The sequence below is a fragment of the Cydia fagiglandana genome, chromosome 17, assembly GCF_963556715.1.
Source record: "Cydia fagiglandana chromosome 17, ilCydFagi1.1, whole genome shotgun sequence".
NCBI lineage: Eukaryota > Metazoa > Arthropoda > Insecta > Lepidoptera > Tortricidae > Cydia > Cydia fagiglandana.
In genome coordinates, this window is record NC_085948.1 from 9,628,762 (window position 1) to 9,656,574 (window position 27,813).

Consider the following 27,813-nt stretch of genomic DNA (forward strand, 5'->3'; position numbering starts at 1 on the left):
GTAATTCAGTGCTAAAGTGTCGGGACCGCACCATGAGTCCCAGCTATAGAGGTTTCTCACTTATCCAGGTCCCACTTAACCAGGTTTCACTGTATATATATGGATTACATTTATGTTATTTTCTATGAAGCTAAACATAAATTACAAAAAAAACTGGCCATATAAGGAATTACAATCACATACAAAGTATCGCATTACAAATGATTTATTAACCTTGTACCTAGAAAAATAAATGTCGTAAATAAGATAAAAACTAGGTAGTTAGTAAATTCCTTGTCTTCAAAGGTTCCTGGTTGGATAGACATAGATATTTTCTTTGAAGCACTTCATTATCGATGCTATGAGTTATTGATCGTACAGTTATATAATAATAAAACCATAACTTTCACATTTAGGTTTAAAGTAAAGCGTTTTTTTAGTCAACTGCAATAATTTACATTTTACATTTGCATATAATCTAACATCCACCCCGGATGTTAGATTATACTGAGCAAATTTTACTATTGGACCGTCCCCGAAACCGCGAAAATTTGGCTGTTTCATACATTATGGTCTGATGTTGATATTTTGTATGGGAGGGTAATTTTTTAGTGTTCCGTACAAAACTTTGTTTACGGAACACTTATGGGATCACTTCGGTCTTGCAAATCAGTTAAATACGTTTTTCTCAGAAACCGTTTGACATAGATACCTAAAATTTGGAACAGTTATAGCAATTACCACCACTCATATTGTAAATAAGCCAAAACTGCTTATTTCTTTTTAAAGGGGGAAATTTAGGGGGTTGAGAGGGGTAGGCTGAAACTTTTTTCATTTGTAAGAATCGTGTGGGGTACCATTAGAAAGCATGCAAAAAATTTAGTCGATGGACTGATTTTGACTTCATTTTAGACTGCAATAGTTTCGTCAAAAAATGCATTTAAAGTTGCAAGTTTTCATACAAAAATTTTCACCTCTGTCCTGGCGATTTTCGCGAAAACTATAGCTAACAGGCAGCTGACCAGTCAATACCCAACTTAAAGAAGCATGGAGACGGCGGGAAAATTATCAGCTTAACTTTATCTTTATTAGTTTTTCAACTGCAGCTTGACCTTTGGTTGCTTATGGCTAGCTAACTGATGCTTACACTGGTCAATTCACATTAGGCGAGAAACATCCGTAGTTAAAACTTTGGCATTGAAATTTATGACTTATGTCTTTGACACAAAGTTTAATTCTGCTTGCTTATTTTTGTGGGATATTTAATTTTATCTCAATAGCCTACTATAAGTATGAGAGAGATCTACAAAAAACGACCTTATTCTATTGCAAATAAGTTTCAATTTCGAACGGGCTTTCCAACCAATGGACTAGGCATCTCAAAAATCTGAAAAATTCAAATTATGAATTCCGTTCTTGACTGTCGTTGTGTTTTTTTTTTCCACATTCCATTCCATTCCATTAGGACGCATAGAATTAGTAAGGCGTATAGAGATAATAAAGTCATTTAATATTTTATGAACAGCTTTGGCCTCATGAATAGATTTTATTGAGAGTATCTGATTCGTCGAAACAAGATACACAATATTCCTTTTCATTAAGTATCATTACATTTCTGTACTAATTGTATAATTATAATATCTATTAATTATATTCAGTACTTATGTATATTTTTGAACGGATCGGTGAGCAACAAGATTCAGGGCTATAACCGCGAAAATAGAAGTTCGCAAATTGCGAGCATTTTTCTCTGTCACTCTAATTACGCCTTCATTGGAGTAAAAGAGAAAGATCTCCGCAAATTGCGAATTTCGGTTTTCGCGGTAGCCCTCAGTCCTGTTACGAGAAAATAATTTTGGAAGACATTAATAGTATATGACAGTTAAATATCACAGTTTTTAGAAACAATGGTAAAATTGACGAAATATTTAAAGTAAGCCGATCTTGTTTTTTAGCAGTTCTAAATAATATTAAAGTCTATATATATATGGCATAGAACTAGAAACAAAATCAAATAAAAAATAATAATGAGTTCTAAACTAAATTCAAATTGAAGGAGTATACATTTAAGGTATTATAGGCCAAGCGCGCACCACGATATTAATTTTTGCGACACGATTTTAGAATCGCGCTGTAATATATCGCAGAAAATTCACTGCGCGCACTGCGATGAAAAAGTCGACGATTTGTTCATTCTCAACATGGATTTCGTACCAGTCGCTTGTCATGAAACGTGTCTTTAATATGCGATTGCTGTATGACTTTGAGCATTTACTTATAACACAAAGGTGATCCCCGTCTATTTCCATAATTAAATGGTCAACATCTAGCGTCTCATTTTGAGACTCCATTGGAGATGCAGGTGCCGAGATGTTGGGGTTTGGAGAGCGAAATGCCGACTGAGGTCCGGCCGGGGTGCGATTTTATTATCATAGTGCGCGCGGGGCCATACAACTCCGCATGCTGCAATTCACTTTGCGACAATCGCGTCGCGAACAATCGCGGAAAAATGTGACAAATCACAATTTTAAAATCGCTGCGATTTTTTTGTCGCATATGCGCGCACTAACATATAAACACATACGTTGCATTTCTGCGACAAAATTATCGCAGGACAAAAAATCGTGGTGCGCGCTTGGCCTTACTCTAAATTATTATAATACATCAAGATAAATCTATGACATCAAGCATTCGCGAGATGCTCGACTTCGGTATTCAAACACAAAGCAATAGTACAAGAATCTAACTAAATGCAAAGGCCGAAGGAGCGATTCGAAGATCCGAAGCGTCCGACAGACGCGCTCCTCCCGTAACTTTTCCAAGTATTTTTAAGTACAAGTGTCTAAGTCGCAAGATCCAAAGGCTGAAGTCGCATTGGGCCGATAGCCCGAAGCATCCAGGAGGTCAGTTCTAAACACAGGTAATTAATACAAGTGTCTAAATGCGAAGGCCGGAGGCCGAGCTCCGCGTAGGGCCGACGGCCCGAAGCCTGCAAGATGTCAGTGGTTAAACACAGAACTGACAGCCTGGACGCTTCGGGCCTTCGGCCCTACGCGGAGCTCGGCCTTCGGCTTTCGCATTTAGACACTTGTACTATTGTTCTGTGTTAAAGCACTGACATCCTGGACGCTTTGGGCCTTCGGGCTACGCGGAGGTCGGCCTTTGGCCTTCACATTTAGACACTTGTACTATTGCTCTGTGCTAAAGCGATGACATTTTGCTAAAGCTCGGCCTTCGGCCTTCGCACTTAGACACTTTGTACTATTGTTCTGTGTGTGTAGTTGAATACGGTATCCTAAAAACAGGCAAACAACCTCTGTAAAATGTAACGATGCGAGCGGTACGGCTACCATCAGTTTGGCATTGACATAAACGCTACCGTGGGCGTGAACGTAATTTACTTTCTATGCATCTCGCTCGTACTGACATATTAGTGCGAAAGAGATATACCTATAGGAAGTAAATTACGTTCACGATATCGTTTATGTCAATGCCAAACTGATGGTAGCCGTACGGAACACTAAATGCCTCGAGCTATCTCGGACTTGGCCAAATTATTTTTCACGATTTCGGGGTTGGTTCCATAGCAAAAGTTGCTCAGTATGACCTTTCATTCACCCCGTAAATTATTGCAGGTGATTAAAAAAACATTCTGTATATCGGTATCGGAGTTAATAAGACCCGAAGTCTCAATTAGTTATCATTATTACGTGCTTCCGATATTGTTGGCTCGTTATCTTAACGAGCATTTATGATAGCACACAAATATTACCGTCGTGATGACAGTGATCACAAACTATTGTAGGGTCTTTGCGGAAAGAGAAGAGTCGTGGAATGTATGGGACCCAATACATTACATGACCCTTCTCTTTCCGCACAGACTCTGTTAGGCCGTTAAAGAGCAACCTTAGAGGTAAATTCAATGGTGCATACATAACTTCATACATTTTACGAGTCTCGTAATAGTCTAGATATAGCGGAGTTGACGCCGCTACTATCGGATAAATATTTAAGGAGACACGAAAAAAGACAGAAACTGTACCTAGCAAAAAAGCCGCTTCTATACAATCGAAGTTACGCTCTCATTTTAAAACTACATGCTTAAATTATATCAAACTAAGCATGAACATTTACGTAACATAATATGTACCTATCTATATATCTAAGTTTTATATCTATGTAAAACTTCTACTCGCGGCTCGATTCGGAAAATGAATTAGATTTCTACTAGACTTCAAGAAGTTACGATATGGATAATTTATAGTAGATTGTTAACCAAGGGTTGAAAGGCACCCATTTCTGTCGAGGTAGTTTGGCGCTCGAACGCAGTGAGAGCGCCAATAGTCCGAGACAGAAATGGTGCTTTTCACCCGAGTTAAACACTCTACTTTTCATATCGAATGCGAGGAAACCAAACAAGACAAGGCAATTTCGCAAAATCAGTAATTGAAGTACCTAATAGACCTACGGCCATTATTTTATTTCCTTAGGACTTACTTGCAATCGGAGACTTTACTTGTGTGACGATTAATAACCCCTAGCAAAAATAATTTAGATTGCAATATTTACAAAAACACACATATTTTAACAAACTGCAGTAATTTTAAAATTATTTGTTCATTATAGTATGAAAATCAGCGGGATTGCCTCTTACTTTTTAATTTTTTACTTTTTCGTTCTAATAGCCGCAACACACTACCGGACCGCACCGCGACCTTGGTGCACCGCACCACGTAATAAAATAATAAAAGTATTGAATATATAAAATAACAATTTAATTAATAATATAAGATATTTTTATCTTGTTTTTTATTTTATTTTCATGAATATAGTGCTAAATAACTTTAAAAACCAATTTAATATCGTACAAACGTTTAACTGTGGCTGTATAAGATTCTGCCTTTGCTCATTTACGCAAGTGTAAGGTTTAAAAAATATTTTTGGTGTATTCCTTTTGGTTCCCGCCTTATGAAATCGAGTAAATAGAATTCAACGAAAGAAATCAAGAATAATTTGTTTTTAACAATTTACTTACATCATTTTTTTTTTATAAAAAAAAGGATCAACGTGGGATTTAGTAAAATTAAACAATTACCAATTGTTCCAGGCGAGGAAATAAAGACACTATTTCTCTATTTTGTTTCCATTCAGTTGTTCGTGGGACGGGGACGCAGAGGAGTACACCACTTTTCTGCACTAGAGCATAAACGTATCACTTTCTGCGCACCTTTTAGAACAACAACGACCCACTTTCAGAGCATGAGATATATATGAGATATGAAAAAGATATTTGTAAGATAGATATGTCAAATTTGACGTTTCTGCGATTCTGGAGGTCCTCTTGAACGATTTCGACAAGTTATGATTTAGTGGATATCTAAGTCATAACTTGTCGATATCTAATGTATGTAGATCTAGTTGATCTCTAAATCGTCTCTAGATCTTGTGATTATCTCGAATTCCGAATAGGCCGGTCGCTCTAATACTACTACAATTAGAAACAAAAACTATATAGTGTAGTGACTAATCCCAATAAGGCCTAGTTTACCCTCTGGGTTGGAAGGTCAGATGGCAGTCGCTTTCGTAAAAACTAGTGCCTACGTCAAAGGCTCTCATGAGCCGTGGCGAAATGCTGGGATAACGCGAGGAAGAAGAAGATAAAATTTCGTGTCATTTTTGAATGTCGTTTAAAAAACTATGTATTTGTAAAGTCGTCGCCGATAATATGGCGGTTCGTGTGTCTTAACGTGGAAGTGCTCTTTAGGTCTACATAGAAATTAGTATAGTTGAAGAAATATTATTTGCACCGATTAATGTTATCGCTAATGGCTGTTTACGATCGGTGCAAATTATATTTCGTCGACTATAACCTGATGTCACTGCCCTGCTCGCCATAACTGCATTTAACGAACGGGTTTGCATGTAACGAGTTCTACACATCGTTATTTTTAGAAACAGCACTTGCATACAGCCTTTGTTAATAAGTATAAAAGAGAAAATATATGGATAAATCCGGGTAGATTTCCTTAACGATAATGAGGCAACATGCAGGCAAAATTTCTGAGAATGCCTGACCCTCTCTCCAAACAGATAAATTACGGTAAACGAATGTTAATGATGAACAAATTACTTAAATTCGGTTAACACGGATTATCAGTTGTTTGTTTTGGCGTATTGAAAGTAAATAAGGTTTTGTTTAATGTATTAAGTATTCGGAATTGTTCACTTAAGTTTATTAGATACCTTGTGTTACCTCATAGTAACAGCAAACAATAAGAATTAAAACTGTCAATTGGCGAGTATATTTGAGGTCATCAAAAAACAGAGTAAACATCGTAGATCGCCACATGACATCATCTTACTTACCTAGGTATCATCATTCATCACTTATTGTGCAGATATTTTGTACAGAAGGTGCTAGAGTTAGACCGAGAAAAGTCTGTAGCGATTTTGATAGCCCACGCAGTGCAAGTGTTATTTATACGTCAGAATTTCATAGAAGTTTGACGTTTAAAATAACATTGCTATTGCTATTGCTAATGCCATTGGAAAATTATTCTGGAAGCAGTTTGCTTGGTTCGCTCTGGCTTTCACTTCGGCGGTACTTTATGCGGAATATTCCAGAACCAAGTTCAAGCGCAGGCTTACGTAAATATTGCGCTATACTATACCTGACCAGCAGAGCGAATACCCGACAATCGACATAAACCTTAGAACGTAGCAGTAGGTACCTGGCACTGGCACTAACAATCAAGAGTGTAAATAAAAATAAACATAGACCAGCGGGCGCAGCACGGTTCCATTTTTATCGACTATCACTATGCGCGTCCCTTTCGCACTTACATACTTGTTATAACGTGACAGGCATGGTGACAAGGGATAAAAACGCGACCGTGCTAGGCCCCCAGGTAGCGTAGCTCTTGAAATTATAGGTAGGTACTGAAATATCTAGTTAAGGATCCTCCTAATATAGCACTTGTTTATTTAAGTAATTTAGTTACCTACCTTATGCTCCTACTCCATATTAGAAAACAAGCATTCACCTGAGTGGGATTATGTATTTTATGGATTTAGCTACCTAAACTATGGTTTTTAATACTAGCTTCTGAATAATTAACAGCCATTAAAATGGGATAGGTTTTCAAATTATTTATGTCATCATCATCCTCCTAGGGTTTGTAGTGTTTGTACCGTACTGTGACGGGGTCCGCTTTTCTTCTTCCACTTCGCTCTATCCCTGGACATCGTTTCGTTTTCCGCTAACCCACAGGCGTTTAAATCTTTGCCAAATTATTTATGTAGTACCTACTTTATTTTATAATTGTTTTCTGTTTTTTTTTTTAACTATTATTATAGTTGTAGGTCCTCGCTTTCAATACGGGCGGCCTATAACTATTGTTTTCTGATTACTTTTATGCAAAAGTTGGAACTACTAAATGGTTCCATTTGTCAGACACAATAATAGACGAGACGCAATCGGTATGTAGGTATAAGGTAGGTACATAATTTTTAAAGCAAAATCAATTAAATTTAATATGTACCTACTATGTTATATAAATATTAAAATGAAACAAAGAAATTACTAAATTAGATTAATGATGATTACTAAAGTAAATTAATAAATTAGATTAATATTAATATGACTCACATCAGTTTAGAAAGGGCTGTAGTATGGAACGAGAGAAATTGAGTGAAAATTAACGATTATAAATCAGTCTCAAGTTATTTTGTTTCAAATACTTTTACATCGTCAACAATTTTTATTAAACGCTCGTCATTTTTCACCTAACGCCGTCTGGATATGTCATAACATAACATTAAATGAATGGTGTTGTGAGTTTCGAGTTCTAAGCCGGTGCTTGAACGTCAACAGTTTTGCCACTGTGGTCTCCCATGTTATCAAATACTGGCCAATGTTGACGCTTGTAAGAACCGCTGACGATAAAAGAATTTCCCTCGAATAACGAACGTGATTTTATTGGATTCTTATCCGTTTCGATACGATGGAGTTATGTTATGTGTGGCTAACATCGATACCTACGCTTTAAGTACTTATGTACAGAACTAATCAGTAGTTATGCTCGAATAGGATTACAATATTTACAATACAAACACTAATAAATATTTCCGCTGACAATACAAATGATACTTTTGTTAACTTGTCATCCACATAATTAGTATTTGTTTGGGTTTATTTGAGAGATTTATATATCTACAGTAATTCCTAAAATAATAATTTGTAAGAAGAGACTGCTAGCTGGAATTTCCTCTTATGGCTCCTCTACACGATGGGCCACCGCCGGCAACTCCAAGGGACGCATTTATGCGTTAGAGGGAGCAAGTGATATTGCTATCTCATTCTACCGCATAGTTGCGTCTCTTGGAGTGGCCGGCGCTGGCCCATCGTGTAGAGGAGCCATTAAGGTCAATAGGGTGTCACTCGTTGTTTTGGACCATAAAATAAACGACCACTTTATCAGATAAAAATTACAAATTAAATAAATAGGTATCAAAATCAAAACATTACTTTGCTAATCCGCGAAAGGATAACGTGCGTCTTTTCGCGAATTAGCAAAGTAATGTTTTGGTTTTGATTAATATGGATCTCCGCAAAGTTACTCCTGATTCTATTAACTAATAAATAGGTATTTATGAATTACGATACGATACGTATTACAAAAATGGCTCTCGTATTCGAAGACTTCGTACATTGACCTGTCACTTGATACAAGTCCCTCTGTCACTCGGTCAAGGACGTTGTTCAGCGAATAATGTAGCAACATTAAAAAAGTGCGCGAGCGATATGCGTTTTTCAGTGGGCCTGCCAATCGGATTTAAGCTATGTGTGTGTATCTCAACAATTCTTCAAGCTTTTAGCATATCTTACTTTAATTTCAGAAATAAGTAAGTATGTAGTTAAGTACCCACTCTAAGATTTGCATTAGCAGATCAGTGATAGCAGTTTAACCTACAACGCGATCATTCCTAGGTAGGGGCCGGAGCTTCCGAAGTTCCAACGCATCGTTTTTCATAAAAACCGGGCAAGTGCGAGTCGGACTCACGCACGAAGGGTTCCGTACCATAATGCAAAAAAAGGCAAAGAAAAAACGGTCACCCATCCAAGTACTGACCCCGCCCGACGTTGCTTAACTTCGGTCAAAAATCACGTTTGCTGTATGGGAGCACCACTTAAATCTTTATTTTATTCTGTTTTTAGTATTTGTTGTTATAGCGGCAACCGAAATACATCATTTGTGAAAATTTCAACTGTCTAGCTATCACGGTTCGTGAGATACAGCCCGGTGACAGACGGACGGACGTACGGACGGACGGGCAGCAGTCTTAGTAATAGGGTCCCGTTTTACCCTTTGGGTACGGAACTCTAAAAAGCATCACGTGATCGCCTGTCATGTCATAGGAAAGTAACCATTAGAAGCTCCGACCCGGACACGGCCTGGACTAACGTGAGTCATCCTTAATTTGTTGAAATGTACCTTTTATTTTTTTTTACTAATTTATAGAAAGTAAATTTTAAATTAATTATGATGATGGAACTTCTCCATACTTACCTAACATTAATTTGGTAAATATCAACTCGGTAGATGTTCAATCTAGGATAATTATGATGTTTTCTTTTATACCCGTGATTTTATATACCCGTGAGCTATCTTCCAATTTTAGGATCAATAAATACGAGAAGAAGGTCGAATACTTACTCTAAAAAAGGCGGCTGATAAAATAATAACATTAACATATTATAATAGGAAGTAAGTATAAGAAGTTAAAAACTGGAACTATATTTAACGACTAACGACGTGTGTGCCCATTTAAACGGTATTGGTAGTAACGTGACCATCGGCTCGATTCGAGAAATGAATTAGAGATTCACTAGACATGAAATAGTAAAGATATGTGACGTTCCACGGTAAACGGTAGGTACCTTATGGCGGCTGGCGCCGCGATTCGGGAAAGGAATTAGAGATTCACTAGATATGAATTAGTAAAGATATTTTATAGTTATTAGTAAAGATAAATTAGAGATTCACTAGATATGAAATAGTAAAGATAGTATCTTTCTAGTTAATCTCTAATTCATTTCCCGAATCGCGCCGCATGTCTAGGATGCGCACGGATCTAGTTTCAAACAAGTTTCAAATCCGGTAAGGTCTCTCATATTTTGTGTGATGATTCCGTCCGTGTCCGAATTTTTTGCTAACTGCTAAAAATGTAGATGGCAGATAGGTAAAGTAAGGATGTTGAAAACATTGACGTTGATATCACAAAAAACACGGCTACGGCTGCTAAGTTAGGTACATGATAAAATACTCCCAAATCAGTGTGAGTGGTATATTTGGGAGGTGTATTATGTATTATGTACTAAATCACTAGAGTAGGTAGGTACATTTAATACGTTAGAGGTCACACAATACCCGTGACAATGAACTGGTGCGATTTGTTACACTGAATGCTTCCTAATGGAAACACATTATAGCCATCGGTAAGTACACTATCAATGAAACCGGAATAACGATGTTTTTTTTTCATATTCCGTTAGTTAGGTAGATAGTTTAGTTAAGAGAAAATAAATAAACACGTTTTAGGGTTAAATGGATGCCGTGAGATTCCAGGGGGCAGTAGAGGGTTGAAAATTGTATGGAATATTTTCTCCTCACGGGGCATCATCTGGTAAGTTTTTTGGTACCTAATAGTTTTGACAAAAAATCTCTGGGGGCAATTTTTCAAAGCTATACCCTTTAGTACGTAGTACTAGTTAGTAGTTACGTAGTAGTTTAGTAGTAGTAAGCTGCAGAGTTAAGTGACCCCCTTGGGCTCTGCAAACAAATTTCGATGCAGGAGGTGGGTCACTTAGCTCTGCAGCTTACTGTATATAGTATGATTAAAAAGGTACCTTACTACGAAGATTACAAATTAAATACGTAAGAGCTTGTAAATAGTTATTTCAAGGGGGCAAAGTTGTTGTTTAACTGCTCGTGTTAATATTGATACCCGAGCGTTGCGAGGGTTTCAAAGCACGAGGGTTAAACAAAATTTGCCCCCGAGTGAAACACAAAATTTTTCACCACACCAACCTGAAGCAAATATTTAATGTAAAATATCAAACAAAATCAAACTAAATCAAATCCAAATGAATGTTATTAAATATTTATCATCCAAAATCATCATTTAAAACTAATTTCTACCTGAAAACATAAGAAACCAACTCAAAATTTGCATTAGATTACTTTGTCTCACATGTGAATAAAATGCAACTTTGCTATCAGTTTTCGAAGTGCAAAGTAAGCCTTTCCGAGCTGGTGTGGTGAAAATAAAATTATAATTTAATGATGTTTTAATGAGAGCGCTGGGGACCTAGCGGTAAGAGCGTGCGACTTGCAATCCGGAGGTCGCGGGTTCAAACCCCGGCTCGTACCAATGAGTTTTTCGGAACTTATGTACGAAATATCATTTGATATTTACCAGTCGCTTTTCGGTGAAGGAAAACATCGTGAGGAAACCTGCATACATCTGCGAAGAAATTCTAAGGTGTATGTGAAGTCCCCAATCCGCATTGGGCTAGCGTGGGGACTATAGCCCAAGCCCTCTCGCGCTCGAGAGGAGGCCTGTGCCCAGCAGTGGGACGTATATAGGCTGAGATGAGTGAGTGATGATGAGTGATGTTTCAAGGTCATTGTTCCATATTTGGACAATTTTTATATTTCTTTTATGTACACTAAAACTACAGTTGACGCTTGTCATCTTTACAAAGGTCGCATGAAACCTGTTCAAACATAATCTAAATTGCAATAAATCAAGCGCAATGTCAAGAAGGAATATTTTTTTGTCTACCTACTCTCACCGCTATTTGCCATAGGTAGGTCGTACAGTCAACGGTAAAAATATGGGTGTAGACAACTTACTCAAAAATATGTCCCATAGTTCTTAATTCACTGACATAAGAGTTACGGGACATATTTTTGAAATGATTTGTACACCCATATTTTTACCGTTGACTGTACCAAATGTAGGTAGATGCATCCAAATGTATCACACGTGCAGTGCCAACATCCCTACTACTTGCAGTTAGTAGGAAATCTAGAAACTCGGAGAAGACACTTATTACAACAGAGTAAACAGGCCCTAATGTTACTTTGACAGTGTGTATAGTTACCTAAGTTATACCTATTATGTATATGATATATGATGCTTATGCAATGACCGTTCTTAGCTATCACCACAATTATTAACGAGTTCACGGCGCAAATTTGAGCCAAGAACGAAGAGGGAATTGAGAGGGAAAAATAAATCTTGTGCTTTACTAAAATTTGCAATAACTTAGTATTTTACATATTATGACCGTGCACTTGCACAACTACTTAAAAGAGTTGATCTGATAATGCAAGTCGGAGATAGCCAAGCCCTGACTAAACATGAAAACACATCGAATTTTACTTCATTAGGATTAGATCTTGAGGGGGTGAAATAAGAAATATTTTTTAAAGACATGAGGTAAGTGCTTAGCAGTCAACCTAACGGCATAGTCATTGCTCCTTAATATGTTCTCGTTAATTGGTTATACTTATACAATACACAATAAATCAATAAACATGTTCCGTCATATACAACATAGCAAAAAATAGGGATGTAAGCTTGAAAATAATTTCAAATATTATTATGAAAATAAGTGCCGAAGCGGCGGTGAAACACATAGAAAACGAATTTTAGTTGGAAACAGAACAAAATTATCAACTATGTTTTACATAATTTATAATTCATAATTACTGCGTTCAAAAGGATTAAAGGTAAACAGTATTTTTATAAAGAGCTTTAGCACGTGCACGTTTTGAACAAAAGAATAAACGTACTATTGGGAATAATAATGCTTTGTATGATTAGACTATCACATTTTTGCGTTTAAAATTATGTATAAGTAAGGAACAATTGCACCAAATTTTGATAGGTATTTTTAATTTTTAGTTTTAGTTATTTTAATTGTAGTTAGTTTTAGTTTTATATTCCTATTTATGTCTTTTAGTAATTTATGTAATTTAATACTTTGTCAGTGCAAATGTATTTATTCCTCCATCAAAAAAAAATTGAATAAAGAGATCTATATATATAAATGCAAGTGTCCTGACTGACTGACTGACTGACTGACTGACTGACTGACTGACTGATTCATCAACGCAGAGCCGAAACTACAAAAGCCAGAAAGTTGAAATTTGCACACCAGATTGCATTTATAAAGTGTACAAGAGATAAGAAGCGATTTTGAGAAATTCAACCCCTAAGGGGGTGAAAAAGGGGTTGAAAGTTTGTATGGATATCAAAAATTTTTTCGAGCGCGGGACTTGAATCTTTGTATTTGGGGATATTTTCAGCGTTTTGTAAAATTCATCTCCTAACAGGGTTAAAAAGGGGATGAAAGTTTGTATGGGGTTGTTGTTTTCTTTTGAGCTAGGAATTTAAAACTTCGTTAATAGATGTATTATTAAAATACAAGGAAACTAATTTCAGCGTTTTTGAAAATTCATCCCCTAAGGTGGTGAAAAAGGGGTTGAAAGTTTGTATGGATATCAAAATTTTTTTCGAGCGCGGGACTTGAATCTTTGTATGTGGGGATATTGTTGGAAGGCAATAAAAGTAATTTCAGCGGGGTAACAGGGTTAAAATGGGTTTCAAATTTTTAATCCATTACTAATGCTTTGAAAATTCTTAGAAAGGCATAATAGCCGATTACAAAACAAAGTAATTGCAACGTTCTTGGAATTTCAATCCCTAAGGGTGTTAAAAAGGGGATGAAAGTTCAGTTCATCATGGTTTCACGTACGCTAGGTCACGTTTGAAAGACATTTTTGTTTTAAAAATATAACATCTTTATATTCGTAAAGGCTGTAACAAATAGAAACATAAAAGAGTGTAACCTCGTACATTCGAGGTCAAAGATATCTTTACAATGATTGTTACAAAAATATATCTTTAGATTTAAACAAGTTTACAAACATCATGACAAAACATGCTTACAAGGGACATACCAGTTTTTCTTTTCACTGAATGCACCAAAGTTATATTTACAATTTCCACGGAAAATATAACATATATATATTGTGACAAATATATGTTTACATTGGACGTTACAGAAAATAATATTTCCAGTCAATGTGCCATAAATATATTTTTGTAACACTCAATTGTAAAGATATCTTTGACCTCGACTATACATTGGTAAAACCGAAAGCGCCAGTTGGTAAATACATATGTCATTTTAGCAAGACGCGGCAATCGGAGTTCGCAATTTAAAAGGACGCGATTCCAACTGCTGATATGTTTAACATTTTGAGTCAAAGATGAGTTAGATGAGTCAAAGGACCCTGGGCCTAAAATGTGGAAAATGTGGTTTCAGTTAAATGTCCATTTTGATACGTTATAGATATCAGTGCCCTGAACAAAAATTACTATGGCTGCTACCACTCTTTCCGAGACCAAAAAAATACAAAATGGGTATGAAATTAAATTCTTTTGACTTTTACAAAATAGTGATTATGAAGCACTCGGGTATTCTTCTATTTTAATACAACTTTTTTTGTTAGTACAGGGGACAGAATTTATAAATAGGTAGGTAAAATTGTTGAGTCGGTAATGTTAATATTTACAAAGTTGCATGAAACAGAGAAAGAATAAATATGTAAATCATATTTGCATAATTGAATAATATTTGCTAAAGGCACTCAGCGTGAGTGTAATTAAATTATTATTCCTTTATTCATCATTTTTCTTAGGCTAGGTTTTTATAATATGTATATAAAAGTAAAATATAAAAACAGTTACAAAACAATAAAAAATACATATAAACACATTATAAAAAACCTAACCTAGGGTGCCGCCAGCAGCGGGGCAAGGCCCAAGCTACCGGTGGTCAGGGCTGCAGAGAGAGGAACCGGCGGACTATCCGCGCCGTGTCCAAGATCACCGCCTTCTGCATCTGTCCCTTGATCCAACCACCTAGCGAGAGTCTCTCAAGATGTTGGTCGAGACTCTTTGCTATTCCGACACGGTGATGGTAGGTTCAAGAGCCTGAAACAGAGGCAGTATTCTCGAACGATAGGCGGACAGCTGTGTTCCCCCCTCTGTAGCCCCATAATAGGCGCGCATGACATTCTCGTTCATGTCTCAAATTATTATTATTATTAAAAAAAACCGGCCAAGTGCGAGTCGGACTCGCGTTCCAAGGGTTCCGTACATTACACAATTTTTAACAATGTATTTTTTTATGTGAAATGTGAGTGAAATCTCTTTAAAAAATCCGTAGGGGTCGGATCAAAAACTAAGTAATTAAGTCCGACTCATGCTTGACTGTTCATTTCTAATAGATTTTCCTGTCATCTATAGGTATAGACCTATTTGATGCATTATTTTCAAAATTTTAGACTCAGTAGTTTCGGAGATAAAGGGGGGGGGGGGGGGAATGGTCATTTTTTGCCTATTCTCTTGCCAATTAATTCTAAACTGTTTATTCGAAAATTATAAAAAAAATATATTTGAGATCCTTACAATAAGTTCTTTCATTTGATATATATGTAACATGATATAGTTTGAAAAACTTTATTTTTTAATTTTCTCATTTACCCCCCAAAAGTGGCCCCCATGTTTAAAATCAATTAATTTGTTTATGTTACATGTCCGTATTCGGGTCACAAACTTACATATGTGTACCAAATTTCAACTTAAATGGTCCAGTAGTTCCGGAGAAAATCGGCTGTGACAGACGACCAGACAGACAGACGCACAAGTGATCCTATAAGGGTTCCGATTTTTCCTTTTGAACCCTAAAAACTTGATTTACAACAACCTGACCATCCTACCATTCAATAAATAAAAATAAAAATGTTAGAATGTTTTGTAAATCTGTTTAAAAAACACAAGCCTGTATTCGTTTTGTACTTTATGCCCAGTTTGATTTGGATACTAGCTGGTCTGTTAATAAGTTATGTTTAAAGTTGAAATTAAAATTCTAGGTACTTACCTAATTACTTTTTTACCCCCGTTTGCTTGGCGCCAACAATTCAGTACGGGTGCCAATTTCGGTGCGTCCTTTTCATATTCATATAATGAGTTATGAGTGTGAGCGGAACGTACTGAGGCTGTAATGAAATTGTACAAAAAAACTTCTTTGGCGTTTTTACATGTTTTTATGGTTTTCCCCAGACACGGTAATTGTTTTGATACCCATGCGGCGAATCTCACTAATCATGACGGTGATTGTAAGTAATTGACTTTTTATAACACAAGAAAAACACCGCAGGTACAACTTACAAGTGGTCACATAGTTACTAAAATTAAAGAAGAACATGGTCGAAAATATGTATTATTATTTCCAATGGCCCTGCTGTTGTACACTGATAAGGTGCGGGTCACGAGGGCGGCACTCAGTGGCGGTGGTGGGATTGATTTTCACCGTTGGGTGAAAGTTATAAAGTTATTTATTTAAATATATGTAATGTAACTATTGAAATGTATGGATCTTGTTATCCGAAAATAAATATTAAATAAATAAAGTTAAGGGGCGCTTGTCTACATTTAGGCTCTCATCAAAGTCTAGCCTGAAGAAAATTCGAAAAAAAAGTTTTTAGTTAAGGTCGCCTCCAAAAACTCGCGAACTAAATTGACATGAGTTTGACAAATAAAATGATACCAGGAATAGCAAAGAAAAAATAGTCACGGGTATATGTCGATAAAATGATATCGATAAGTAAAATATTGCACTTACTACTCATGTCATAATTATAAAGGTGTCACAAACGATTTCGATTAATATGAATGTGATGAGAAAAGTGGTTAATTCGATTGTAATTGTCAACTTAAATGTCCAGTTTAGGGACTTGTCTTTACAATCGAAGCACAAGGGATACCGAGGCGATTTAATTTTTGCGTCCACACCACTCAAATTAAATGAGAAATTAATCAGATTAAATATACGAAATAATTCTTAATTATTAAAATATTTATTTAATTACAATATGTTTATTCAATATCCTTGTCTCTATTAGAAATCTATTAGAAATACCGACATTCTCTAATTCAAACTTTTTTGAAAATATCGATATGAACAGCACTGGCCAAACTGTGGTATCATTTATGCACATTGGCCTGTCAATTTAGTTCGCGAGTTTCTGGAGGCAACTTGTAGTGTACCTACTTTATAATTTTAAATTAATATTAAACATGTTTTGTCAACGGCTCAGAAGTTTATAGGACGTATATCACGTAAGTTCTTTGGTCACACAGAAAAGAACCGAGAAGATATTGCGTGCTGTGTAAATGATCTACCTGCTAAGTTTCCAGTAGACAGGCATTATAATAATTGCAAATCCAAGCCAGATCGAGACATGATGCTGCACACCATTAGGTACGGTTGGGTGATCGACATAATGTCATGTCACATAATTTTCAAGGTGGATCTTACGTCTTTGTCGCAGAGGTGTCCTGTTCATTAATTAATTACAAGTAAGCATGAAAAACTCTTTCCACACTCTCAGATTGAACTACCTAAAATATTGCTGTAAGTATCCTGTTATTTCTCGTTTTTATGACATTATAATTGACACCAAAAATAAACAGCCTTTGACAATTTGTGTTTGGTTTGTGTATTGCCATGTATAGAGATCGGTGCGTGTTAATGGAGCCGCCATTAACAGGCGTTCCCCTCTGTCGAAAATAGGCGGCCAATGGTCAACCACATGTCAACCATATGTATGGACTGACGTTTATCGACATGACGTACCTATACATTTGATGTGCCCCTCCCCCGCAAAAAACGGCAGACTATTTTGTACCGAAAATTTTAGATATGGCGTCTCCGTTGTTAAATACTACGAGGTGTTGGAGGGTCTGCCATTGGTCTGCCATTGGTCTCGTGACCTGAATCCAAAGCGAAAACGCTTCTAGGCACTACGCAGGTGCTGCCCTACACTTCAGGCTGGCTCTATTTCGCGTCTGCCATCTAGTGGCTAAAATCTAAAAATGGAAATTTGACATAATGCTTCGCGCCAATGTAAACGGGGCTTCTGTGCTGCCATCTATACAGTTCGTGCACGCTCCCTTATTTATGCTCTGGCAGTAATCAATAATTTTAGTCAGAACTACAACTACAACCTTTTTTGACCAAGTTGCCTCAGTGTCAAATAATTACAGTCAGATGTCATTAATTATGACACATTTGTAAAGGTAGAAGTACTGGATTAGTTTTGTATTACTTTTATTTTAATATTTCGACATGATTTCGACACTACGTTTATAAAATGGAATTTATGAAGTCGGTTGAAGTGAATAATAAGAAAGCAACATTATTTGTTATTGGTATGTTTAATACAACTTAACAAATGAAAATAACTTTATTTTGCATGAAATATGGGTATCGTTTTGGGTCGCCCCTTTCTTTTTTCGTCAAGTTCTTAAATTAGTCCTATTCTGCTTTCGTCACTCATTCTACATTGAAAGCCACCGACGATTGTGACGAATGTAGAATGAGTGACGAAAGCAGAATAGGACTAATTTAAGAACTTGACGAATAACGAATGGGACGACCCAAGACGATACCGAAATATGGTACAAAAGATGATCAGACAATATTATACATAAAACATACCTATATTCAAAAAAAAATATTTTTTTGTTTTTTTATTGTTAAAAAAAATTAAGTTTAAAAAGTAATTAAATGTAGCATATAGCGTTGTTGTAACACGGGCATTACATTTAACTCAACCAAACAATTGAAATCTTTGAGATATCAATGTTATTTCGAATATTGATCGACCGTGATTGTACTTAAGTTTAGTAGCAAATGTATGAACTCATTCTAAACACTAATCAATATGTAAACCGGCCCTAAGGCAAGTGTACACGGGTGTAGAGGCCTTATAGGAAAAAAATAAATTATTGATTATCTCCGAAATGGAGTTAATTAGAATATCGGTGTCTTTGAGAAAGTTACTTGATTTAAGCTCAGGAATGTACCCTTGAAATTAACGGAAATAAAAAAAAACACGGTGTATATAGGTTGATAGGCTTAAGATTTGCGACATGTGAAAAAGGTATATCAAAAATACAAATACATATAATATATTATCCATTGAATGTAATAAATAATCCTCTTTAACATCTTACCTATTTGAATGACGTGTAAAACATCAAGTAGGTATCTGCGTTTTTCTATGGCAGGTTTTTCCGCAGTAGATGATGCAGAATCCACTAAGTTTAACATGATAATTGAATTTATAAAGTACCTACATTCTTTGAAGATAATAACTGTCTCACAAAAAATCGCATTCGTGGTTTTCCGTTTTCCGTAGGTATATTTTTAATGTAGTAGGTACCTATATATAAGGTACAGTAACTACAGTAAGTGCCAATGGCTGTTATGTTCAACAACTTGAGTTGACCAATTTTGAAATAACTTTCTGAGTAAGCTCGGCTTACCGACAGCAGATTTATTTAACAGCAAATCCTTAATAATTAATTGTCTTCTTTACGCTGATGACCTGGTTTTGCTAGCCTGACTAGCCTCATCGGGGGAAGACGGTGAAGAAAGTTGTGTACCGTATTTTCCGAAAAAAAAAATTAAGTTGCGATTCCTGTCATGCGCATCTTTACTGAGTACTTATTTTATTTTTTCTCAATAGCTTCCTTTCCCGAAAACATTTCTAACCGTTCACATATTTTCCTATTATATATATTTAATTATTTTTCTACAGCTCATTTTCCTGAAAGGTTTTCTAACCTGTCATCTTTTAAAGCAAAAGCGTTATTTTTAAAGCAGTTTTGTTCAACAGGGGTAGTGCCCGTGCGGTTCAACGTATGGGTAATGCTGTTCACGAGCTGCTGGGTGGCTTACATGCTGAGGGTCAACATGAGCCTCAATATCATCGCAATGGTGCCGCAAGTCGAGAGCAATACCACGTAAGTTGAAACCAGTAAAGCAGTGTTTTTCAAACTGTAGGTCGGTCGCGAAGCCTCTGCCAGCCTTAAATCAATACACAAGCGAAACATTTTGACATTTTGTTCGTGCTAAGGGGGTCGCGTCAAAAGTTTGAAAAACATTGCAGTAACGCTTTCTATCAAATGGGTCAAGCCCTTAGGCCTCATTCGCACGAGCGCTTTTACAACGATTAAAAAAGCGTTTGCCAAACAAATAGGTATCAATGGTGGTGGCGCTTTTTTTCGTAATATTTCTTACCCGACGTGGGATACTTTAGTGGTCATATTCGTATGAAAAACCTTAGCTCCCCAAAATTGAGATACTTAAAATAGTTAGATATTTTTTATAATTACTGGTATTTAGTTAAAGCTACAAGGTGTGATGTGATTACACATCACCCGTGTGAATGAACAATTTGTATAATTCATCATGTTCACTTGCCCGCATAGCATAACAATATGCTTAATTATATGTATGATACAGTTCATAATGCCTTCCTACGTATGTAGGTACCTATAACATGCTTAGATGCGAGACGAGAAACAAAAAAAGTATCTATATGTTACGTAAGAAGCAGTAGAGAGTACCTTCGCAGGGTTTGTACATCTTTTTATATACTGAACGAAAGGGAAGTGTTTTTGCGATTACTCAAAAATGACATAACTGATCATGTTCGCTATAGTTTTCATTATACTATATAGTTATTATGCTTGAGTGCAGTAGCAGCAGTGAGTTGTATAGGCTACATTATTCTTATAATGTTTTTTCTTTTTATTAACATTTTTAATAAACGGATTTTTATTACTTTTCCAGGTCACATTCTCAGTGTAACGCTAAAGATGATCCAATAAGGAACGAAACTTTGAGGCACGCTGACATTGCCGATGTTAGGCAGGCTCCGAGACAGGTAAAATACCGTCATTACTTATCTCTGTCCGATATATGTATACATAATTATACCTGCTTTAGCATTTATCATACCATTTTTCAAGTTGTCCTTTAGTCCTTTTTTCCAAGGCTTGTTACTTATGTGTTCAAAATGAATTAAGTTTTTAGTGTTCCGTACAAAACTTTGTTCACGGAACACTTATGGGATCACTTCGGTCTTGTTTTTTTACAATGATGTCACGTGAAGTCATGTCCGTTTGAGGTAAAGTTTTAAGTTTTTTGGTACAAGTAAAAACGGTCCACTTAAATAATTTAACCCTTTACCAGGCGAAGGGATATATATTTCCCACATACGGCACTTCAAACATGTGTTCTATTTTCGATGCGTAAGACTGACATTCGATTGTCATTTTCGAAATGTCAGCCTGGTAAAGGGTTAACTTCGTATTAAGTAGGTATTAACAATTATGTACGTCAATAGGTAGTATGCCTGTGTTTTAAAATTCAGCAACTCATCGTACCTATCTAATGTAGCATATACGATACAACAAGTTATATAATGCAATATAAATAAATAGTAACAATACATCGTTAAGAAGATAAAAGAACGAGTATAACATTTGCGTTACATTTATTAGGTGATAATGTAATGTTACCACAATCTTGTTACATGTTATATTTTCTAAGGATTATCGGTACAGGGTGCGTAACCAACGTGCAATCGCTAACGCTACGTAGCGAACGAAAAGCAACTGTCACTGTCGCACTAGGTATAGAAGAGTGATAGAGAGAGATGACTACGATATGCTACGGAGCGTTAACGATTGGCACGTCGGCTACGCGCCCTGCACTTACAATATTGTGTCATTTAAATACCTTAAGAGATTACCAAGTGTTAAAACCAAGCGGTAACCTATATTACCCACTTGCGGATTGCGGTTTGTATTACTAAAAGAACAATAGGTACTTTAGTCACACTTTCAGTAGGTAAGTAAAATTTTCACGTAAACATTGATGACTCAAAACATTCTTCCAAACGTATAAATACCTAATCTGGCGTTGGAATTTAATTTAAAGACTAATAAAACGAGTTTCCATAATCGGCTTATCGAATCCGTATACTTTTTAATATATTTTTATTTATTGTTGTATTGAAATAGGTAATATCGTTGGTAGTGTTGAGTTTTACAATGAAGTTTAATAGTTAAACCATGAAAGATGATGTTATTTGCTCGTAAATTTCGTTTTATTTTGTATAAAAGGCCTAAGTTAAGTAGGCCATTAAAAAGGTGTATTATAAAATCATAATAGAAGATATACATAATACAAGACAAGAATAATTTATGATTAGAGATGTGATGTAAAGACGAGATAGTTATGCATGCACCCAAAGTATCTTATTTCTACCTAATATGGGTCTCTCTTGTTTTGGTCGTTTTTCCACAACTTATTTAATATTTTAGACACCTGGCGCGGGGTCTTTCGACTGGAGCCCTGAGCAACAAGCCCTGATCCTCGGCTCGTACTTCTGGTGTTACCCCGTGACGTCATTAGTGGGCGGCATGGCGGCGGAGCGCTGGGGCCCCCGCTACGTCGTGCTGATAATGTCTCTGCTGAGCGGACTGTTGACCATTATAAGTCCCGCTGCGGCCCGCCTGCATTATGTCGCTATTGTCATCGTGCGGTTTTTACTCGGCATTGCTGGCGTAAGTACTACCTCTTTTCGTAATTGTACTCGTAGCCGCAGTATAAGACAGCATATGTTGATTTACTTTTTCTTGTAGTTTATTTTGCCCCGTCACGATGGGCAGGAGACAAAACTTACCGTTTGTTAAAAAATGTAACACATACTACTGTTGCGCACTAAATGGCTCATCCCATATTGGAATAGGAAAAGTAGTGGCTTTTAAGGGTGACCCAGGAGACATCATCATTGCAAGAAAATGTTGTTGAAACGTTATTGTTGTGAAAGCAGTCCCGATCTACCCTAAAGTAGATCGCAAAAAGAAGAAGAATACCTACTACTTGTATGTAAGTAGGTATAGGTACCATACTCTTCTTCTGTTTGCGGCCAAATATATTTCTATCTCACTCAAAACTATATAACATTTTACCATACACGTTACAGGGATTCATCTACCCGGCGCTCCACGCTTTAATCGCAAGATGGGCGCCACCAACAGAAAAGGGAAAATTCGTCAGCGCGATGATGGGAGGAACCATGGGTACTGTGATGACTTGGTCTGTCACTGGTCCTTTAGTGGAGAAATTCGGGTGGGCCTCGGCTTTCTACGTTCCTGGCGTGTTGACTCTGATCTGGTGTGCAGTGTGGTGGTATATTGTGGCCGATTCACCTGCGGAACATCCGAGAATCAGTGATAAAGAAAGAAAGTACATTCAGGATGCTCTGGGAGACAAAGTTAAAAAATCAAAGGTGAGACATAAGTACCTACTTATACACTATAACTACCAAAAAATTCAGAAAATCACGGCTTAATACTCGTAATATAGTATAATCTTGTTATAAAATGAAGTTTAAAGGTACTGGTCCCTAAATCTAATTTTTATTTTTATAACTTAGCGTAGATAACTGTCATTTATGATACTCAGAAATAGTCTACTGTTGTGATGAGCACGAGGCACGATGATAGCGTTTAAATAATGAACGATTTAACCCTCGCGCTTATTAAAACCGCATTTTACGTGACGTGTAGCATTGACCTACTTACATTATCGAACCTTCAAAGAAATGTACCTTATATAAGTAAAAGAAATTGCGGCATAAATCGAGGTCATTCGATAAGTTTTATTATCTTACGTGAGACATCTTTTTTTGGAGATGTTCCAAAATGTGTTGTAATATTAACTAATAAATTTCATTTTCAGGGTCTCCCGCCGTTCAAGAGTATTTTGACATCATTTCCTTTCCTGGCCATGGTTATATTGCACTACGGAAATCTCTGGGGCTTGTATTTTATAATGACCGTGGGGCCAAAGTTCGTGTCAAGCGTGCTAGGGTTCCAGCTCTCAGCCGCCGGTGTCATATCAGCCTTGCCATATTTGGCCAGATTATTCTTATCCGCGATATTTGGAGTGCTAGGGGACTGTATTTTGGCGAGAAATCTTATGAAGACGACACAGATTAGGAAATTCTTTTGTTTGTTCTCGCATATAATCCCTGGGGTGTTTTTGATATTGCTGGTTTACGCGGGGTGCTCGACGGCACTGTCCGTTGCCTTGATTACTCTGTCGATGGGGGCCAACGGCGCCGCGACGCTCACAAACCTACAGAACCACCAGGACCTCGCACCGAATTACGCCGGGAGCTTGTATGGCATTGCCAATGCCATTGGAAGCACTGCTGGGTTCTTCACTCCGATGATTACAGCCTACTTTACGAGGAATGGGGTAAGCTCACTAACCCATCAATGTTTCATGTCAAAATTGAATATTCTTACAACTTGTTTTCTTGTAAAAGGAATTGCCATCGCCATCACAGAACACGTTTACCTAATAATAGAGTTTTGACTTTCCTATTTATGAGTGTTTTGGTCTGCCAAACTGAATGGCTCAAAGTAGAAACCTTCAATTTAATTCAAAGATCGATGTTTAATCAATTCATCATCATCGTTACTTTATAATTAATAATAAAAATAGAGTAAGTATGAAAATAAAAGTCTGATAAAAAATCGCACACGTTTTTGGGTAAAATGAAGTAAAATAATGATATTGATTCCTGTTTGGTCTTATTTCAGAATGGCTTCGAGCAGTGGAGGCCAGTATTTTTCGTCGGAGCCTCGGTGTACATAGTGTCAGCCATCTTCTTTATATTCTTTGGAACTGGAGAGACTCAGGAGTGGAACTTTCCTAAAGAGAAGGAGGAGTCAGATGGCAAATCAAAGAAGATCGATCTCAAAGATGCGAAAGACACTCCACTTAGTGTAATTAGTTCCTAGTAATGTTTAGAAAAAAATGTTTATCAAATTTAGCTTTATTTATAGGACTTTTAAATATGATAATGGAATGATCTGACTTTAATCATAAGGTTAGGTATTGTTAGTAATGTTTCATTTATGAAGCCTTTGAATCATAAAGAAGTTCAGCCATAATTTGCCATTTGACTTGTTTTCACCAAAAGTGGAATTTGTTATTTTATAAACACTGTCGATTATTTCCTACTAAAGTAGCTGAACGCATTATTAGGTAACATATTTATTTATATAATAGAAGATTAACAGCAGTATACTATTAAATGGCATTTATAAACAAGTAAAATACAAATTATGCATATTACTTGTAGTTTTTATTTAGATTTAGAACTGTATTTTACTTTAGGTACTTACCTGTAGAAGTTTATAAAAGATTGAATGTATAAATGATGTATCATGTTGATAGTTTTTGACAAAATAATAATGTATTCATATACGAGTATAAAATTTAACAGACTGTGATTGTATTTATTTTACATTTTACCAAATCGTGACCAAATGGAATGTGATGTAGTTTTAGGTTTATTTAGTACCGATTGGTCATTCCCGTGGCTCGTGGCTCAAATCTCAGCACTTTAATCCATATACCTACTCGGCAACTGCAAAATTGCTAATGCTCAAAACGTAATCGACAATAGAAAAAAAACGGTTTTAAGTTATTTTTATTTATCTGGTAAGTAGAGAATCTCTGTAATATATAATTGTTGTAAAATCTTAATGAACTTTTGTATCGATGTAAGATACTTAACTATCGCTGGTGCTGAAAATTAAGTCTCTGTTTAGGTTATTGTAACCCAGCAAATATAAAAAAATGCTTATCCGGCCGCAGCATTTTTTACTATATTTTTCTCTCTAGTGTGATCGTTTTTTATTAAGCAAATTATTGTAAGAGTTTGACATTCCTCTGTTATCGTATTCTTAAACTATAAACGGGTGAAATGTTTTAGGTGATACAAAATTTATGGACTCGATTGTACCCATTTCTATCAGCATTTTTTGTTACAAAAGTAACAATGAAATCTGCAAAAAAACATCAGCAATATACTATACAGTTCATTTCTCCACCACGTGTGGAGACCAGGATTTTTGTAATATGATTTTAGAGTTACTTACTGTTATAACAAAATTTTATTATAGAAATGAGTACAAATCTCGTATCACCTATAAAATGTCACCCAGTATTATTCGTTCCAATTTGATTTAAGTAGGGTAAAAGCACCAGTAGTCAGCCTTATAACGAAATTTCTATGTTCAAGATCGTATAATTTGCACACTTATGGACCAATAGGTATTATCAATGTTTTTTCTGTTCAAGAATTTAATAAAGTTTAATATTTGTAAAGAATAAAACTTAATTGAATTCAACTTTTGGAAATATTTAATTAAATATAATAAAAGGGCATTTTTGCCAGTAATCAGCCCCCTGTATACCAATACACAGCCTTTAGGTACCCAGTGCCCAGCCATCTCATACTAATGGCTGATTAGTGGGTTCGAATAGAGTGAGCTTATTGTCCAGTGGTCAGCCACAGGCTGACTACTGGGTATTTAATGTGTTTCAATCAAATAAATTCATAATAAAGTCATTTTTAAAGGGACTTGATTTAACGACTTACACTTCATTTTAAAATAATAACAAATCCTAAATCCTATGGTCAGCCTCCCCTGGCTGACTTCTGGGTTTACGACCTTTTTAAAATTACTGCTTCAAACCCAGTAGTCAGCCAGGGGAGGCTGACTATTGGATTTTGTACAAAAAAATAGTTTCCAATAGTCAGCCGCCATAAAAATGTTACTTCCACATGGATTAATATTAATTTTTTACGTTTTTCAGATAGTTTAGGTATTAATTAGGTGAAGCAGTCCACATTTAAAAAAAAAAAATCACAATTCGGCTGCTATCGTCTTATCAAAATACCATGTGACATTCCAAAAAAAATGGCGCATATCTCTTATCCTTTCATGTCAGAAGACACCACCACTTTGAATTTTTTTTGTGGATCATCGTAGAGTATTCGTTTAAAAATTAAGGTATTTTTCAATGAATAGCTTATCAATCTATAATATTACCTAGTTTTCACATGAAAATTAGAAAAACTATATTATTTACAGCCAAAAATAGACAAGAAAGGCTGACTACTGGTGCATGGCTGAGCACTGGTGCCTTTACCCTAGTTCAATGCTATTAATTAATACGAAATATTTTACGGCAATAGGTATTTATACGTTATTGTTAAAGCTGTTACACCTGTATTACACATGATATACCTATATTATCAATGTATGTGGACGATTTATAGTTCAATACAAGACACGTGTATGCCGTGTCGTGTATGTCACCATTCGGCACGTCTATGTATTAATATTAATATTCCATTGTTGCGGAAGTTACCTAAGATGTTACGTTATGTGACGTTAACGTCTGCTCAGCTGTGGTGACCGTTTTGTAAACCATTTTAGTCAAAATTTAATGTGACTTATAATAATTTGACGTAACGTAAAATATTTACTTATTTAAATAAATGCGGAAATATGATCGTTGATCGGTATTAATAAGCTTTCTTATTTGTTTTATCTATGATGATTAAAATTGAAATTTAAATAAACTCGATATGACAAGTATGAGGGGTTTAATTTTATAAACAGGTATACCTATCCTGAAATCAATTTAATCATCATCATCATCATCATTTCAGCCATCCCACTGCTGAGCACAGGCCTCCTCTCATGCGCGAGAGGGCTTGGGCTATAGTCCCCACGCTAGCCCAATGCGGATTGGGGACTTCACACCTTTAAATTTCTTCGCAGATGTATGCAGGTTTCCTCACGATGTTTTCCTTCACCGAAAAGCTAGTGGTAAATATCAAATGATATTTCGTACATAAGTTCCGAAAAACTCATTGGTACGAGCCAGGATTTAAATCACTTTTTTCTACTCTGGTACTTTTATCTGTCATTTACATAGTCACGAAAGAACATATAAGG

The 27,813-nt window shown here is 36.1% G+C and overlaps 2 protein-coding genes across 4 annotated transcripts in view; one reads left to right on the forward strand and one right to left on the reverse strand.

The window, feature by feature from the left end:
* The window catches only part of LOC134672419 (uncharacterized transporter slc-17.2-like), a 31,695-nt gene extending 4,245 nt beyond the window's left edge, over positions 1 to 27,450 (forward strand). The window contains exons 1-7 of one of the 2 annotated variants that reach the window (XM_063530303.1): positions 18,208 to 18,333; positions 19,806 to 19,932; positions 20,765 to 20,858; positions 22,303 to 22,545; positions 22,968 to 23,273; positions 23,726 to 24,247; positions 24,595 to 27,450. In XM_063530303.1, coding sequence (XP_063386373.1) covers positions 18,276 to 18,333; positions 19,806 to 19,932; positions 20,765 to 20,858; positions 22,303 to 22,545; positions 22,968 to 23,273; positions 23,726 to 24,247; positions 24,595 to 24,795 — 1,551 coding nt within the window. In that variant the 5' untranslated portion in view covers positions 18,208 to 18,275 and the 3' untranslated portion in view covers positions 24,796 to 27,450. Of the gene's footprint in view, positions 1 to 18,207; positions 18,334 to 19,805; positions 19,933 to 20,764; positions 20,859 to 22,302; positions 22,546 to 22,967; positions 23,274 to 23,725; positions 24,248 to 24,594 lie in introns of those variants that run through there. The other variant, XM_063530304.1, reaches the window with a different exon arrangement.
* LOC134672425 (2-hydroxyacyl-CoA lyase 1) overlaps positions 1 to 27,813 on the reverse strand; it is a 226,440-nt gene that overhangs the window by 27,825 nt on the left and 170,802 nt on the right. The gene's annotated exons all lie outside the window — the stretch shown is intronic.